This window comes from Phyllobates terribilis, unplaced genomic scaffold (assembly GCF_046119375.1).
Source record: "Phyllobates terribilis strain yellow unplaced genomic scaffold, ASM4611937v1 Scaffold_5__5_contigs__length_657084704, whole genome shotgun sequence".
Taxonomy (NCBI): domain Eukaryota; kingdom Metazoa; phylum Chordata; class Amphibia; order Anura; family Dendrobatidae; genus Phyllobates; species Phyllobates terribilis.
Window position 1 is genome coordinate 479,049,774 of NW_027362765.1, and position 15,731 is coordinate 479,065,504.

Consider the following 15,731-nt stretch of genomic DNA (forward strand, 5'->3'; position numbering starts at 1 on the left):
TCCGGCGGTTTCGCTTTACTCTGCTTGTCTACCGCATCTGCGGCTCTGTAACTGTCTCCCAGTCTGCACTGGACCCTATCCAGCCTGCGCTCCAACCTGCTGGTACCTCCCGGTCTACACTCCAGCCATGCTTGCCAGTATCTCCCTGTCTGCATACCAGCCGTGCTTGCCAGTGCCCACCTGTCTGCAAAACAGCCGTGCTTGCCAGTGCCCACCTGTCTGCATACCTGCCGTACTTGCCAGTATCCACCTGTCTGCATACCAGCTGTACTTGCAAATACCCACCTGCCTGTATGCCAGTCTAACTTGCCTGTTCCTGCATTCCTGGTGTGGGTCAACAACTGTGACCGGGGTCTGACCTGGAGTCGCACCTGGTACCTCTGCTCGGTTCCTCCTTGGTCCACGGAGTCGACTAAGCCGCCGTGCGACCTTGGTTGGATCAGGTTGATACTTAGTTACGCCCCTCCAGGCACTCCTCGTTTCATGGTACAGTGGGATCACTAATCACGCTCACGCCAGTCAGTCCGGGCGCGAGCGTAACAGGCACATTTATAAGATTATCTCAGGACAGGAACATTTTTTTTTTAAACACATCCAGTTGCGAAGTGTATTTTTATTCCAAGATCTGTTGATTAAAATATACTTTTGTTTGTGGCACAACCCCTTTCTGTCTGTAGGATCAACCCTCTTAAGTTGTTTAAATGTGCATGCAGGTCATAGGAAGCTGAAAAAAATGACACCTTGATATCTGCGATCCAATGTCTTATACAGAGAAATCCATGTTTTTCTTATATGTAAATGAGCTCTTAAGATCTATGGGCAGGACTCAGATCTCCCTGATAATCTACCCCCAGGGCTTATTGTAAATGAAAGGGGACATTACCAGCGTGATGTGTAATGGCCACTCTCTGCTCTCCTGATCTCACTGCAGAGCTGTGTGTGATTAAACCTGACATATCTGCAGGTTCCTCTCAGCTTCAGCTTCTATCTCTCAGGCAGACAGGGTTGCAATACAGCAGAGCTGTGAGAGCTGCAGCATATGTATTTGTAAGGAGACAAAGTTAATTTCTTCTGTTCTGTGTTAGTTACTTGTCTCACACAGTAACCCCCCCCTTTCATTTATAATAAACTCTCAAGCAGATCAGTGTCCGATCCATAGTCCTGAACAGTTCATATAAGAGATGCTCATATATACATAGAAGAAATTGTGGATTTCTCTGGAATAGAATATCGTATCGCAGATATCAAGTTATCATTTTATTCAGCTTAATATGACCTGCATGCCCATATGGATGGCTTAGGAAGGTTGATCCTACTTACAGATTCCTTTTAAGCAGCATTTTTGGATGTATTAAATAATATGTTCTTTCTATATATTAAAATCACAAATAAATAAATAAATTGCGCCAAGTCAGAAATGACTTGTTACATTTTTTATAATTGACATAATGGGGTATATTATGTTTATTCATCTTTTCATTAATTTATTCCCATGCTTCATACATTTTGTTATATTATTTAAGAAAAAACATCAAAAAATAAAGATGAAGACATTTTTTGCAGGGTTTAAAGAATAAAAGAAATTGCTCATGTTTTGCTACAGTGTTAACTTTGAGGTAGAAATAACACATGTTATTGTTTTATTCTACAGGACAGTATAATTACAGTGATACCAATTTCATTTAATTTAATTTATCTAAATTTAAAACTACATTTAGTTTATCTACATTTAAAAATAAATATTTGGTTTGCTTTGCCATATTTTGAGACCCAAAACTAAGACCTCTATGCCATGGGCTTGATTTTTTGGGGGGATATCTTTGATTAGTAATATTTTATTCCATTTTTTCATGGAAGCGAGGTGACTGAAAAACTTGGGTTTGGATATTTTAGTTTTTATGATGTTGACCATGTGAGAAAATGTTATGACATTTTAAAATGTTTGGACTTTTACAACAATATTTACAGAATAGGTGATTTAAATTTTTATATTTTTAATTTAGTTTTTGAATATTTAAAAAATACTTAAAATGCTTCAAACAGGTCACCTTGTTATTGCCTTGCTTGGAAGAAGTGCAAAGGATTGACAGATTGAGGAGAAGCAAACGTCACTGCAACCATGAGAAATTTCTCACGCTCGCGGTGAAAGGTAATCGGAGTTCATATCCAATGAACTCTGATAATCTCAATGATGTCTGAATGTGCATAGTGAGAACTTTCCCACAGCGCTCGCGCTGACATCACCGCGAGTCACTGAGGTGCACAAGGTGTGGGGAAATGTAGTAGAGCAGAAATGGGAGTGGACACATAAGGGGTTACATACGGCGGTGTACTAAATGGTGGGAAAAATCTAGGGTCTGGCGTGGCAGTTTATGATTCTCATTCCATCTGGCAAACTAATAATGTGGCAGCCAAGATGTTGGTGATGGTGTTTGGTTGTGATCAATATTTTGTCAAGGATGTGATGGTGTGGCTTGTACAGTGTGGCAAACTGGAGGTGGAGGCTGATGGACCTGTATAGTCTGGCACACAGGAGGAGATGGCTGAAGTAGGGCTGATTGCTGGACTGGCTGCCTTTGTTTTGGGTCTAATGGTTGGTTTTGATTTGACTCAGAAAGCTGCCATTTTTCTAGGAAATCAAAAACAACCATTGGACTGTTTGAGGAGGTGGTGGCACTGATGACTATTTGAATAGCTGCCCTGGTCCGCAGCATCAATACAAATGGCACCTTTCTTAAATATTGAGCTAAACTCATACAGAAGCCCTCCTCACTTTCCCCAGACTCAACCAAATTGCTGGATGCTGCTTCACTGAACATATTAGAAGCTCCACATTCATGATGTATCTAACTGCTTCCCTGGAGGCATGTTTTGTTCCCAACTTCCTATTTATTACATCACTTGTGGGAATTAATGAGCTTCCTGGGCTGTCCTTAACAAATTGGTTGAGTTTTGATACGTGTGTGTTTTTTCCTGACAAAAATCGGACGGCTCTCACATGATTTTTTTATTGGATTTAACTTGTCCATTTTAAACGCAGATGAGTATGATCACTAACTGTCAAATTTTACAGTAGAATGTCACTTTTTCACTATAATTGGAGTCTTTTAAATAATAGAATATACAGTTGTGCTCAAAAGTTTACATACCCCGGCAGAATTTTTGCTTTCGTGGCCTTGCTTCAGAGAGTATGTGTAAGGTGCCCCAGCGAGGTAGTCGTGGGCGAGCTGTAGCCCCCTCTCACTCTGGCACCCTACAGACAATTCGTGTCCTCCCTCTGATGTGTGGCTGTGTATGTGGGACTCTCCACTTACTTCAAACCATCCGATCGCGGCTGTCTCCAGGCATTTCTCTTCTGGGACCAGGGCAGCAATAAATTAAGAGGACACGAGGTTCTTAACCAGAACTTGAACTTTACTTGGAGAAGAGGAATATGTACAATATTTACAGGCAGATATAATGGATAAGGTCCGACAGGTTATTATCTCTCTCACAGGCGCTGGCAACATCTTCAGCCCTGGTTCCCTTTTTGAGTGAAGCATCTCTGTGACTCTATCTCTATCCCAAGAGACTCTTCTGTAATACTAACAGTGATCTGGATCCAATCTCTCCCCCACTTCTTAGCCTGGAGTCTTATTTATCTTCTTCTGCTTCCTGCAGACTAGAAGTGCCCGGGTCCTCAACACTTCCTTTGAGTTTCTCCGGCCGGCTAACAGGACTCTTTCTCTTGTGTAGGGAGACTTTTGCACTATTGATCCCACTGTCTGAGGGTATGGAGCTCCATTCTACCCTAGCAGCCACATATATTCAGGCTGCCCGTAATGGTCACTGTCCTATCTCTAACTGCCCTCTGGACACTAAAACAGAGGCTTTTTGCTAATGTGCCCACCCTCTGTGAGCTGTCATCACAGAACTTTAACCCATCACTGTCTATAACACTGCTAGGAGACTTAACCTGACATCTGCACCCAGGACAGTGGCATCTTGTGGCTGATTACAGGTACTGCAGCCCACAAGGAACTATGCCAGAGCTAACCCCTTAGCTTGGCCTACAACAGTTCAGAGAGGATTAATTAAGGGAACACGTTCCTTAACTACTTCAGTGCCTAGGGAAGGTTAAGTCCTTCCCCACTATTACATATGAATGATAACAAAAAACATTTTCTCCAGTCAAAGTTATTGGTTGGGTGAAGCCATTTTTTGTCAAACTACTGTGTTTTCTCTTTTTAAATCTGAATGACAACCAAAAATATCCAAATGACCCTGATATAAAAGTTCACATACCCTGGTGATTTTGGCCTGATAACATGCAGAGAATTTGACACAAATGGGTTTGAATGGCTACTAAAGGTAACATCATCACCTGTGACCTGTTTGCTTGTAATCAGTGTGTGTGCCTAAAAGCTGAGTGAGCTTCTGGAATCCAGACAGACTATTGCATCTTTCATCCAGCCACTGATATTTCTGAATTGTGAGTCATGGGGAAAGCAAAAGAATTGTCAAAGGATCTATGGGAAAAGGTTGTTAAACTGTATAACACAGGAAATGGATACAAAAATATATCCAAGGAATTGATAATGCCAGTCAGCAGCATTCAAACTTTGATTAACAAATGGAAAATCAGGAGTTCTATAAAAACCGAAACATGGTCAGGTAGACCAACAAAAATTTTGGCCACAACTGCCAGGAAAATTGTTTGGGATGCAAAGAAAAACCCACAAATAACATCAGCTGAAATTCAGGACTCTCTGAAAGCTAGAGGTTTGGCTTTTTCAAGTTTCACAATAAGGAGGTACTTGAAGAAAAATGGGCTGCATGATCGAGTCGCCAGAAGAAAGCCATTACTGCGCAAATGCCACAAAGTATCTCGCGTACAATATACCAAAGAGCACAGAGAAAGCCTCAAAACTTCTGGAACACATTTGGAGTGATGAGATCAAAAGTGAACTTTTTGGCCACAACAATAAACTTACATTTGGAGAGAGGTCAACAAGGCCTATGATGAAAGGAACACAATTCCTACTGTAAAGAACGGAGGTGGATAGCTGATGTTTTGGGGATGTGTGAACTACAAGAAACTTGTAAAAGTTGAAGGAAAGATGAATGCAGCACATTATCAGCAAATACTGGAGGCAAATTTGCACTCATCAGCCCTGAAGCATGGGGCGTACTTAGATGTTCCAATATGACAAGGATCCAAAACACAAGGCCAAATCGACCTGTCATTGGCTGCAGCAGAACAAAGTGAAGGTTCTGGAGTGGCCATCTCAGTCTCCTGACCTCAATATCATTGAGCCACTCTGGGGAGATCTCAAGCACGCAGTTCATGCTAGACAGCCCAGGAATTTACAGGAACTGGAGGCTTTTTGCCAAGAAGAATACCATCTGAGAAATTAAAGAACCTCGTCCACAACTACCACAAAAGACTTCAAGCTGTCATTGATGTTAGAGGGGGCAATACACGGTATTAAGAACTGGGGTATGTGAACTTTTGATCAGGGTCATTTGGATGTTTTTGGTTGTCATTAAGATTTAAAAAGAGAAAACACAGCAGTTTGACAATAAATAGCTTCACCCAACCAATAACCATGAGTGGATAAAAAGTTTTTTTGTTATCATTCATATTCTCTGAAACAAGGCCAAGAAAGCAAAGATTCTGCCGGGGTATGTAAACTTTTGAGCACAATTGTACAACTAATCCTCCATAGCTATGAACTGAATAGGCATTATGTAGTTTGTGTCTAACTTTACAGGTCTACATTTTTGATCAAGGGGTAATCGCCTGTCCTCACTGGAGAAACCAAAAGCATAGAAGTTTTAAGTGTATTTATGCAATGTGAAAGTTTAACTGTATCTTTTTTAGCTGAACATAACTATTTTCTATTAGTTACTAGAAAAAAGGGCTATTTGATTTATGACATTCAGCTTTTGATTTGAAGAGTCGGCCCTGAGCTTGGCATACGTATTCCCAAATCTGTCACTAATTTTCTTTGTAGAAGGCCCACTGACAGATTTACAATAAGTCTATGTGACAACACTGAAACTATTTAATTCACAATTATTTGATTCATGGAGCTCTGGCGCATGTTGCAGTTACTCAACTTAGAAAATGGTTTCAAATGTGAAGAAAATAAAACTTTATTATAATTTAGGATTTGTTTTTCAGACAACACACTATCATGCATTTTCATAAAAGTGCTTTTATTATCCATCTATTCACTGCTAAAATTAGAAGTTTTTCTACAAGTCATTCTTTTTTTTCTCATGCTTTTGTAACATAATGGTCACACAATACATATGAATAACACTTCATAAAAAGGGGTATAAAGAGTTTTTTTCTCTCTGTTGAACTGTGCATAAATCGTGGTATGCTTCATCAGATGCTATTACAGAGATGTTCTCACATTGCTCCAGCGTACAGTGGCCCCGTCGAGGCTCACGTCCGAACACCCCCCTGGCAAAACGGCATTCGGACGTATGCGCCGACGGGGCCATAGACTATAATGGTGCTGACAGAGCAAACATGCGCAGTGCCATGCATCATTTTTGGGCACGTATGCCTACTGGTGGCAGACACCTAGACATAGTAGACTGCGGTAGGTGTACAAGCCCGAATATGATGTATGGCCGAGTGCACTTTTGCTCTCTGGGTACCATTATAGTCTATGTCTCCTTTGGCGCATATGTCCGAATTGCGTTTTGAGGGGGGTTTGGTTGTAAGACCCTAAGGGTCCACTGAATGGCTGAATGGGTACATAGACTTAATGTGAAAGCACCCTTATGGGTCACACTGAATATTGTACGACTGTGCTAAGTTTTACATTTTGTACATCAGATTTGGATATGGTAAAAATATTGTGAGAAAAATTCAGACTTTAACTGTTTTTTTAAGTAATCCACTCTATATTATTCTTCTTTATAGCCTCCAATGTCCATCATTACTTTTGGGGTCAAAATTCAGTGTACAAATTTAAAAGTTGGCAGCATCATTACCCATGTTGTACGAGTAGTCGTAAGGGACCGGAATGATAATTCACCACAATTTATGCAGAGCAGGTACTCCACCACAGTCAATGAGGTAAGAGTGAATATCATAATACAATTACTAAATGTGTCCATTACATTTGTATTTTCTTAACCTACAATTTTTTTAAAAATTCTAAAGCAGTATATCCAAAATTATAGGTTTGTCTACTGATTATATGGAGTTTACTTGTTGTCTGCCATAGTTGATCTCTGTTTGGAAGCTCACTGGTTACTCAATTACTGGATAGATTGAGTTCACTTTGGCTCAGTACAGTTTATCTCTACAAATAGAATTTTCACTACCAGTATTCCAGAGACCTATACACATACACTAAACTATAAGAGACATCGTAATAAATCATATCAGAGAATTATTCTACAAGACAGACTGCTAGCTCACTGATAAATTGGATTATAATTGCCCATTGAAGTCTCGTCAGAAGGATGAAGAAGAAGAGTTTTTAGCATGTGTTCTGTCTTAACCTGGAGCTGAATTCACAGCTACACTGCTCAGTACTGCTGTTTAATTTCCTCCATGCTTCTGCACATGTGCTATGTAGACAAAAAGAAACCAATCTCCAAGGCACCAGAAAGCACCCTAACATTCCTTTATTTCGTCATGTGAAAAGCTAGGAAAATAACAGCTATATTTCAAACACAAATGGCAAAACAAAGAAAAGCCTAGAATACAAAATAAAAGTGTACAGTTGGTTACTTGACTTGTATCCTGCATTTTCCACTATTTTACCACCCTGCAGTCTCTAATTTTCAATTATTTCTGGGCTAGTTGGTAGAGAACTATTGTGGGTTCAATACACATAAAGACTTGAGGGATTCTTGCTCTGTAGGCATACAGACCACTCTACATGCAGACCTTTAGTCATACTCACACAAGCAGCAACACCAGATTGGAGCTCACTGCAATGCTTATATAGTATATTTTTTAATCTGACTAAAAAATTTTTTTGCATTTTCGTGGTGCCCTTTTTCTGGTGCTGGACTTCACGCTTTGCATTCTGGAGCTATTGTACATACTTGTTGGTTCATGAGTCTTAGTGCATCATTGGAGGTCTCATTTACTGGCATCTGTTTGTTTCATATGATTTTGGAAGGAGATGTTATGCCAATGGGAGCGTGAAACCAAAAGAAGGAGGTATGAGGAGTGGTCTGGTCTACCTGCTCTAGCTTCGCATTGTACATTTTTGCAACCCATGGCTTTTCTTTCTTTTGGCTTGAAAAAAGTTTTGTTTGGTTGAAAGGTTAACAGTTTTTGATATATAAATAATAATGACCGAATAATGGAATTATCAGGGAATAATTATTCTGATAGAACATGAAAATGTTTTTGTGTTGGAGTGATCCTGATAATAGGGTGAAAAGTCATCCCAAGAAAATAAAAAGAAAAGCTGGAGTGTTGTAAGAAAACCCCCTTATAGAACTATGTACTTCATGGAGACCGGAGACCAGGAATCCCTCATGTCTCTGTGTAATTTATATGAAAGACCTCATACCACCCATTATCAACCATCTAGCCCCTAATGCTATTTAAAATAGACCCCTCAGATGGAAAACTGCTGGATACATGTCATGTAATGTTCAAAAACAGTGTTCTTTCCCATATATGCAAACATCACATCTTGTTCTGAAAAGTCACCAAAACCCATCAGCGGACACAGGCAGAAGAGGGCCCCTGTGCAAAAACAATATATGGGACCTTTGCAGTCCAAAAGCTCATCATAATTCACAATTCCAGTTGCTTTGGAGGTAGAAATGGGCCCTCCTACCTCTTGGGCCCCTGTGCCTATGCACAGGTTGCACCAATGATATGTCGGCCCCTGCCAAAAGCTACAAGCACACTATTATTATCCATGCTATTATTCAAAATTATCGGAAGACTGTGAAGTTCAAGTACGACTTGTTATTGTTGTAGTCTTTATTTGAAGAAATATGCTTGTTTCAAAGAAAGTCTTTCTCCTTTTTTGCCAGGTTGATGACTTAGAAGCACTATTTCTGTTAAAACCTGGTTTCATTGAACCAGAGTAGTGATGAGCGAGCATACTTGCAAGTACTCGGTACTCGCGCGAGCATCTCAGTATTTGAGATGCTCAGAGCTTCATGTTTCACTTCATGTTTGGCGCTCTTTAGAGCGCCAATAAACATGCAGGGATTCCCTGTCACTCACTGTAATGCCGCAGCCATGGTGGTTGTGGCATTACAGTGATTGGCTGGCCGCACAGCATCATCAGGTCTATGTCAGACCTGGTGCCGCTGAGCTCGTCAGTCTACTCTGCAACTAGGCAGTGTAGGGAGAGGTGCTGCTGCGTCAGGGAGAGATTTGCTTGTGTATTAGGTAGTGTAGGGAGAAAAAACGTACATTATACATATCCATCTCAACAAACAGTCCTTTTGAGGACTAACTAATCCATCTGCAGAGATATCAGGCAGGCAGTGTATATAGGCAGGCAGGCAGGGTATATAGCAGACTGCAGTGCATATAGCACAAGATGCTCCATTCCAGTTCTGCCTTCTGCTGTTGTTAGATATTTCAAGACAAAGGCCCAGGTCTCAGCGGCCAGGAATAATTTTTTGGGGATCTTAATCCTCATTATTTGCTTAAAAAGCAATCCAGAGAATACAGCCAGGTCCTTTCCATATTACAGCGCTAAAAATCCAGCTATATAAAACTGTGTTTCATCCGTCAAACGTATCACATATACGTTGTCAGAAAAACACTGCCATTTCTGGCCTCCTTTAAAAATTTCCTTTAGTGTGTCGGTGAAGCCATTCACAGCAGTTTGCTGTTCAAACTACTTACCTACAGGCCAGGTATTTAAACCGTGTTTTCTCCGTCACATGGATCACATATACGTTGTCAGAAAATACTGCCATTTCTGGCCTCCATTAAAAATTTCTTTCAGTGTGTCAGTGAAGCAATTCACACCAGTTTGTTGGTCAAGCTACTTACCTAAAGGCCAAGTATTTAAAACTCTGTTTTCTCCGTCACATGGATCACATATACGTTGTCAGAAAATACTGCCATTTCTGGCCTCCATTAAAAATTTCCTTTAGTGTGCCAGTGAAGCAATTCACCACAGTTTGCTGTTCAAACTACTTACCTACAGGCCAGGTATTTAAAACTCTGTTTTCTCCATCACACGGATCACATATACGTTTGCTCCAAACTCAGTCATTTGTGGTGAGCGTGGAAGATACTGTCCTCCATTGAAAATGGGCAAGGCACATGGCAAGGGACGGGCAACTGGACGTGATGGTAATGGTTCATGCAGAGGCCGAGGACAAGGCCGTGGGCAAGCCGAAATTGTGCCACAACAAACACCCACATCTTCTCGCCTGATCTTCCTGTCCCAATTTCTAGGGGACCGCAGCAAACCAGTATTGAACCCAGAGCAGTGTCAAAAGGTTGTTGGTTGGATAATAGATAATGCTTCCAGTCACTTTGCCACCACCACCACCAACACCCTGTCTTCCACACGGTAAAGTCTCAGTAGCCATGAGTCTGGACCACATATTCCTCACCCTGATCCTCCTTCCTCCCACCATGCCGAGAACCCAGAGACAACTGATCCCACACTTGGACACTCTGAAGAGCTGTTCACTTTTCCATTTATAGATTCGGGCCTCTCGCCCGGTCCACTTGAAGCGGGGCAAGAGGAGATCGCGTGTAGCAATGACCAAATATTTGAGCAGCCACGGTCACACGAAGGCGACAGTGGGAAAGTGTCACAAGAGGTGGATGATGATGAGACACAATTGCCAGAAAGTCAGGAGGAGGACCAGGGTGCCGAAGTGGAAGACGAGGTGGTGGATGATAAAGTAACTGACCCAACAGTCAGGAGAATATGCAGAGCGGGGACAGCAGCACACAGGGGGAAGGAGGCAGAGCACCCCAACAGGCAGGAAAAATCAGTGTGGTGGCCGCAGACAGAAGGCAGGCAACCATTCCCTGTAACACCAACACGAAAGGAAGATGCCAGTACATCTGTTAGGTCTTCCCGTGTCTGGTTGTTTTTTAAAGACTCAGCTGATAACCCCAAAAAGGCTATTTAAATCACCTGCCAGGCCAGCATCAGCAGCGGTGGCAAAACCACCAGCCTGACCACCACCAGCATGATCAGGCACATGGCAGCAAAGCACCCGACTTTGTGGGCCGAACCTCAGGGTCCAGGAACAGTGTCTGCGGGTGGCACAATTGCTTCTTCCGCTGTTGTGCATGCAAGCCAATCCCCTGTCCATAGTGCATGCAAAGATGCCTCTTGCCTTGCACCTGTCGTTGCACACTCTCAAGTTGCAGCATCAGGAAACATGTCCATGTCCTTGTCCCAGCGCAGCGTTCAGTTGTCCATATCCCAGTCCTTGGAACGCAAGTGCAAATATGTATCCAACATGCTTAATGCTTAATTGACAAACCGCCCAGCGCTGCAGAGTTGTTGAAATCTGTAATACAGCAGCCTAATCTGTGGCTCTCACCGCTGAACATACAGCCAGGCATGGTCATGTGTGACAATGAGCAGAACCTTGTGACGGAGAAATGACAGCCGGAGTAGATAAGGTTTCCGTCTATGCCAGTCCTTTCACCGAGCTAAATTCAACTCTCAGCAAAAAAAGTTGTGGACTGGCTCCGTACCGTCCCTGGCCACATTCACCTGTCCACGTGTTTGTGGTTAGGCAGTCCTTCCCAGTAAGTGCACTGGGAAGGGCACGGGTAATGTTGTGGGACCCGTGCTTGTGGAAGGCGGAGACGATATCGGGAGAAATAATGGCGGCTGGGGACCGAGTATGGACACCCGGCCGCCACTGGCATGAGGTTGTGAAAAGCTTCCTAAAAGGCCATATTTCAAGTGCAAGCAGCTGCCCAGAAATCTGGCAGTTTTGTAATGCAGCCTGTGGGTGGGTGGCTGGCTGCATACTTGCACTTGCATTCCAAGTAACAGAAAGCTAAGCAGATGGTGGCCTCTATCATCATCATGGCCTCACCTCGGCACTATGAACTCTCCTGAAGTAGAAGCCAGGGCCCGCCGGAGGAGTCTCCGGTTCTCTGGTGGGCCCGTCCAACCCTGCCGAGAAGCAGCCCTGGCTGAGAAAAGTGTGGCGGAAGGTTCCCGGACACTCTGTGGCTGCTTTTTTAATGTGCATCGGTCATGCTTATGCATGTTATTTCTTAAACCGCATTACAGATCAGGCCATTGTCCAACTCTGTATTCATGAAATTAAATGCGCACAGAAAGATGTGTGTGTGGCAAAGCATCACCGACAAGTGCGAGTTGATGTTGGACAGGCTGCCATTGCTTCTGCAACAAGCTGCATTAGAGGACTTCCTGGGAAATATGACATGCAGGGTAGATACGGTTTCCCTCTATGCCAGTCCTTTCACTGAGCTAAATACAACTCTCAGCAAAAAAAGTTGTGGACTGGCTCCGTACCGTCCCTGGCCACATTCACCTGTCCACGTGTTTGTGGTTAGGCGGTCCTTCCCAGTAAGTGCACTGGGGAGGGCATGGGAAATGTTGTGGGACCCGTGCTAGTGGAAGGCGGAGGCAACACCGGCAGAAGCAGTGGAGGCTGGGGACCAAGTATGGACACCCAGCCACCACTGGCATGAGGTTATGAAAAGCTTCCGCCTCCATGAGCCTAGAAGGTCACATTTCAAGTGCAAGCAGCTGTCAAAAATTTGGCAGTATAGTATTGCAGCCTGTGGGTGGGTGGATTGCTGGCTGCATACTTGCGCTTGCATTCCAAGGAATGGGGTAGGGACAACTGAACGCTGCACTGGGACAAGGACGTGGATAGTGATTGCTGCAAGTCTGCAATGACTGGTGCATGGCAGGAGGCTTCTTCGCATGCACCAAGGATCACTTATGATGTACACACTTTTAGGCAGTGACCTGGGAGTCAGAAATGCTTCCAGAGGTGTTCCCCATGTTGATCCCATGTCTTTTCAGCACTGTATGCATGTGTCTGATGATGTGTCACACTCCACATGGCCAGATAAGGTTGTGAAATGTTAAAATGGCATTTCCCAGTGAATGCATTTGTCTTTGTTGAAAGCAATGCAAAAGTGCAAAAACACATCAAAAACGCTACGTGTGAAAATAGCCCAAGGTGTGGAGGAGTATTTTTGTTTTTGGTTATTTATTTTGCTTTATTTACATTGTCCATGTCATGGAAAGGATGTTCCTTAACATATTTCCCAGGAAAATCCATTTTGGTTTCGTTTTTCTATCATTTATTGTGAGTCCGTAAAAGTGGCGTAGTACCTCTGACAACGTTGTTGACAGCAGTGACTCGGGAGTCAGAAATGTTTCCAGGGGTCTTCCCCATGCTGTCCCCATGTCATTTGAACACTGTTCCCATCGATTTGGGCAATTTTTAGGCCCTCTGCCGACCACCGGGGGGAGCCGCCTGAAAAATGCTCGAGTTTCCCATAGACTTACACACGAGTATTCCAATTTGCTCGACCTGAGCAATGAGTACCCGAGCATTTTAGTGCTCGCTCATCACTAATTGCATGTAATGTGTATCATCGATACCAGCAACCTTCTCCTCTAATACCCTCAACTCCACCCCTGTCTGGTAGGCACGTTTTGTTCAAAACAGAATCATTATCATCATCTTTATAGTCAATCCTGATTTAGCTGACAGGTGCCTCTGTTTTATGCTATTACCATTGTCAGTGTCCCTACCCTTACCACCTCAACTCTCTTAGACTTAAACACAGATTGACATTAGAATCATGTTGTCCATCTCCAATGGCACCATGTCTTCTGAGAACAAGCAGTGACTGTTCATGTCTTCCAAAATATCAATGGAAAGTGTTTTTTCTGGTGTGGTATGTTCCTTAGCCCCCAAGGTGCTGCTGGTCAGGGGACATTAGGGTAGAATAGAAACAGGTGTCATTGACGAATTGCACTTGACAGATTGTCATTGTCATGTCAGGTGTCATCGATGGATTGTTAATGCTATGTACAGCATTAACTGTTGTGGTGGCTAAGGAAATGGACTGATCAGAATGCTGGCTTTGGATCATGGTGTTGCTGTCAAAGACTATATCATCCTGCTGTGATTGAGATGAGGGATGGGGACATATACACTATGCTGCCCTCCAATTTCTCTTCACTAATGCACTTGCCAGAGATTGCAAAGAGGGCAAAATGTAAATTTCATTTGGTGCTACTACTGCAAGGACAGTTGATGTCCGCACTAACAGTACTGCTAGAAATGCTTCTAGCAATAACTACATTCTTTTTTTTTTAATTAGTTTTTTTTCTATCCATCGGTCGCTTGTGTCATGTTTTTGGTTGGCATACATTAACCTAACCAACTTAGCCAGTTTTGGGTTTAAAATTCTCCTACCTTTGAAAAAAAAAGCTTTACCTTAAATAAATGGTCCCTATGTAACTGCATGGAAAATGATTTGCGGCAACAGCAGTCTTGTTGCAAATACAGCTGTAAACATTGTTGCAAATACAGTTGCAAATTCTTAACCTCTTGTTATTTTTTTTATTACATTTTTTTTAAATCAACCAAAATTAAAAATACTTTTATGAAACCTAAAATTATAGATTGCGAAGTTTCTACATGTATGTTCACGACTGGTAGCAAACATGCAGCAACAACAGCAGTGTATGGTGGTGGGGTATATGGTATATAGAGTTGATAATGGAAACAGATATTACAAAAATGAAAATTCACGTTTTATATTAAAGGTGAGGAAAAAAAGGCCATTTGCATTTATAAAATTGAATAATAATCTTTTTTTTTTTATATAGCGCTAACATATTCCGCAGTGCTTTACATACATTATCGTCACTGTCCCCATTGGGGCTCACAATCTAGATTCCCTATCAGTATGTCTTTGGAGTGTGGGAGGAAACCGGAGGAAACCCATGCAAACACAGGGAGAACATACAAACTCCTTGCTGATGTTGTCCTTGGTGGGATTTGAAACCAGGACCCCTGTGCTGCAAGGCTGCAGTGCTAACCACTGCGCCACCGTGCCGCCCATCACTTGTCACAAGCAAGCACCTTCAACTGGCTGCAGTATTCAGATGACATGTATGTACACATCTAAAATTCAAACATTGGAGCAATGAAGAGGGCTCAAAAATTATTTTAAACAATGTGCACATTTTGGTAGATTAACACTTACAGGTGCTTCTCATAAATTAGAATATCATCAAAAAGTTAATTTATTTCAGTTCAGTCATTACCAACAGAGTGATCTATTTCAAGTGTTCATTTCTGCTAATGTTGATGATTATTGCTTACAGCCAATGAAAACACAAAAGTCATTATCTCGGTAAATTAGAATACTTTTTAACGACAGCTTGAAAAATGTTTTTAAAATCCAAAATGTTGGCCTACTGACATGTATATTCAGTAAATGCACTTAATACTTGGTCGGGGCTCCTTTTGCATCAATTACTGCATCAATGCGGCAGGGCATGGAGGCTATCAGCCTGTGGCACTGCTGAGGTGTTATGGAAGCCCAGGTTGCTTTGATAGCAGCCTTCAGCTCGTCTGCATTGTTTGGTCTGGTGTCTCTCATCTTCCTTTTGACGATACCCCATAGATTCTCTATGGGGTTAAGGTCAGGTGAGTTTGCTGGCCAATCAAGAACAGTGATACTGTTGGTTTTAAACCAGGCAATGGTACTTTTGGCAGTGCGAACAGATGCCAAGTCCTGC

General features: G+C 42.4%; 1 protein-coding gene across 1 annotated transcript in view; it reads left to right on the forward strand.

Annotated features, from left to right (window-relative positions):
• The window catches only part of PCDH15 (protocadherin related 15), a 2,836,044-nt gene that overhangs the window by 669,566 nt on the left and 2,150,747 nt on the right, over positions 1–15,731 (forward strand). Inside the window, exon 5 of the mRNA XM_073685487.1 lies at positions 6,923–7,078. Coding sequence (XP_073541588.1) covers positions 6,923–7,078 — 156 coding nt within the window. The remainder of the gene's footprint in view (positions 1–6,922; positions 7,079–15,731) is intronic.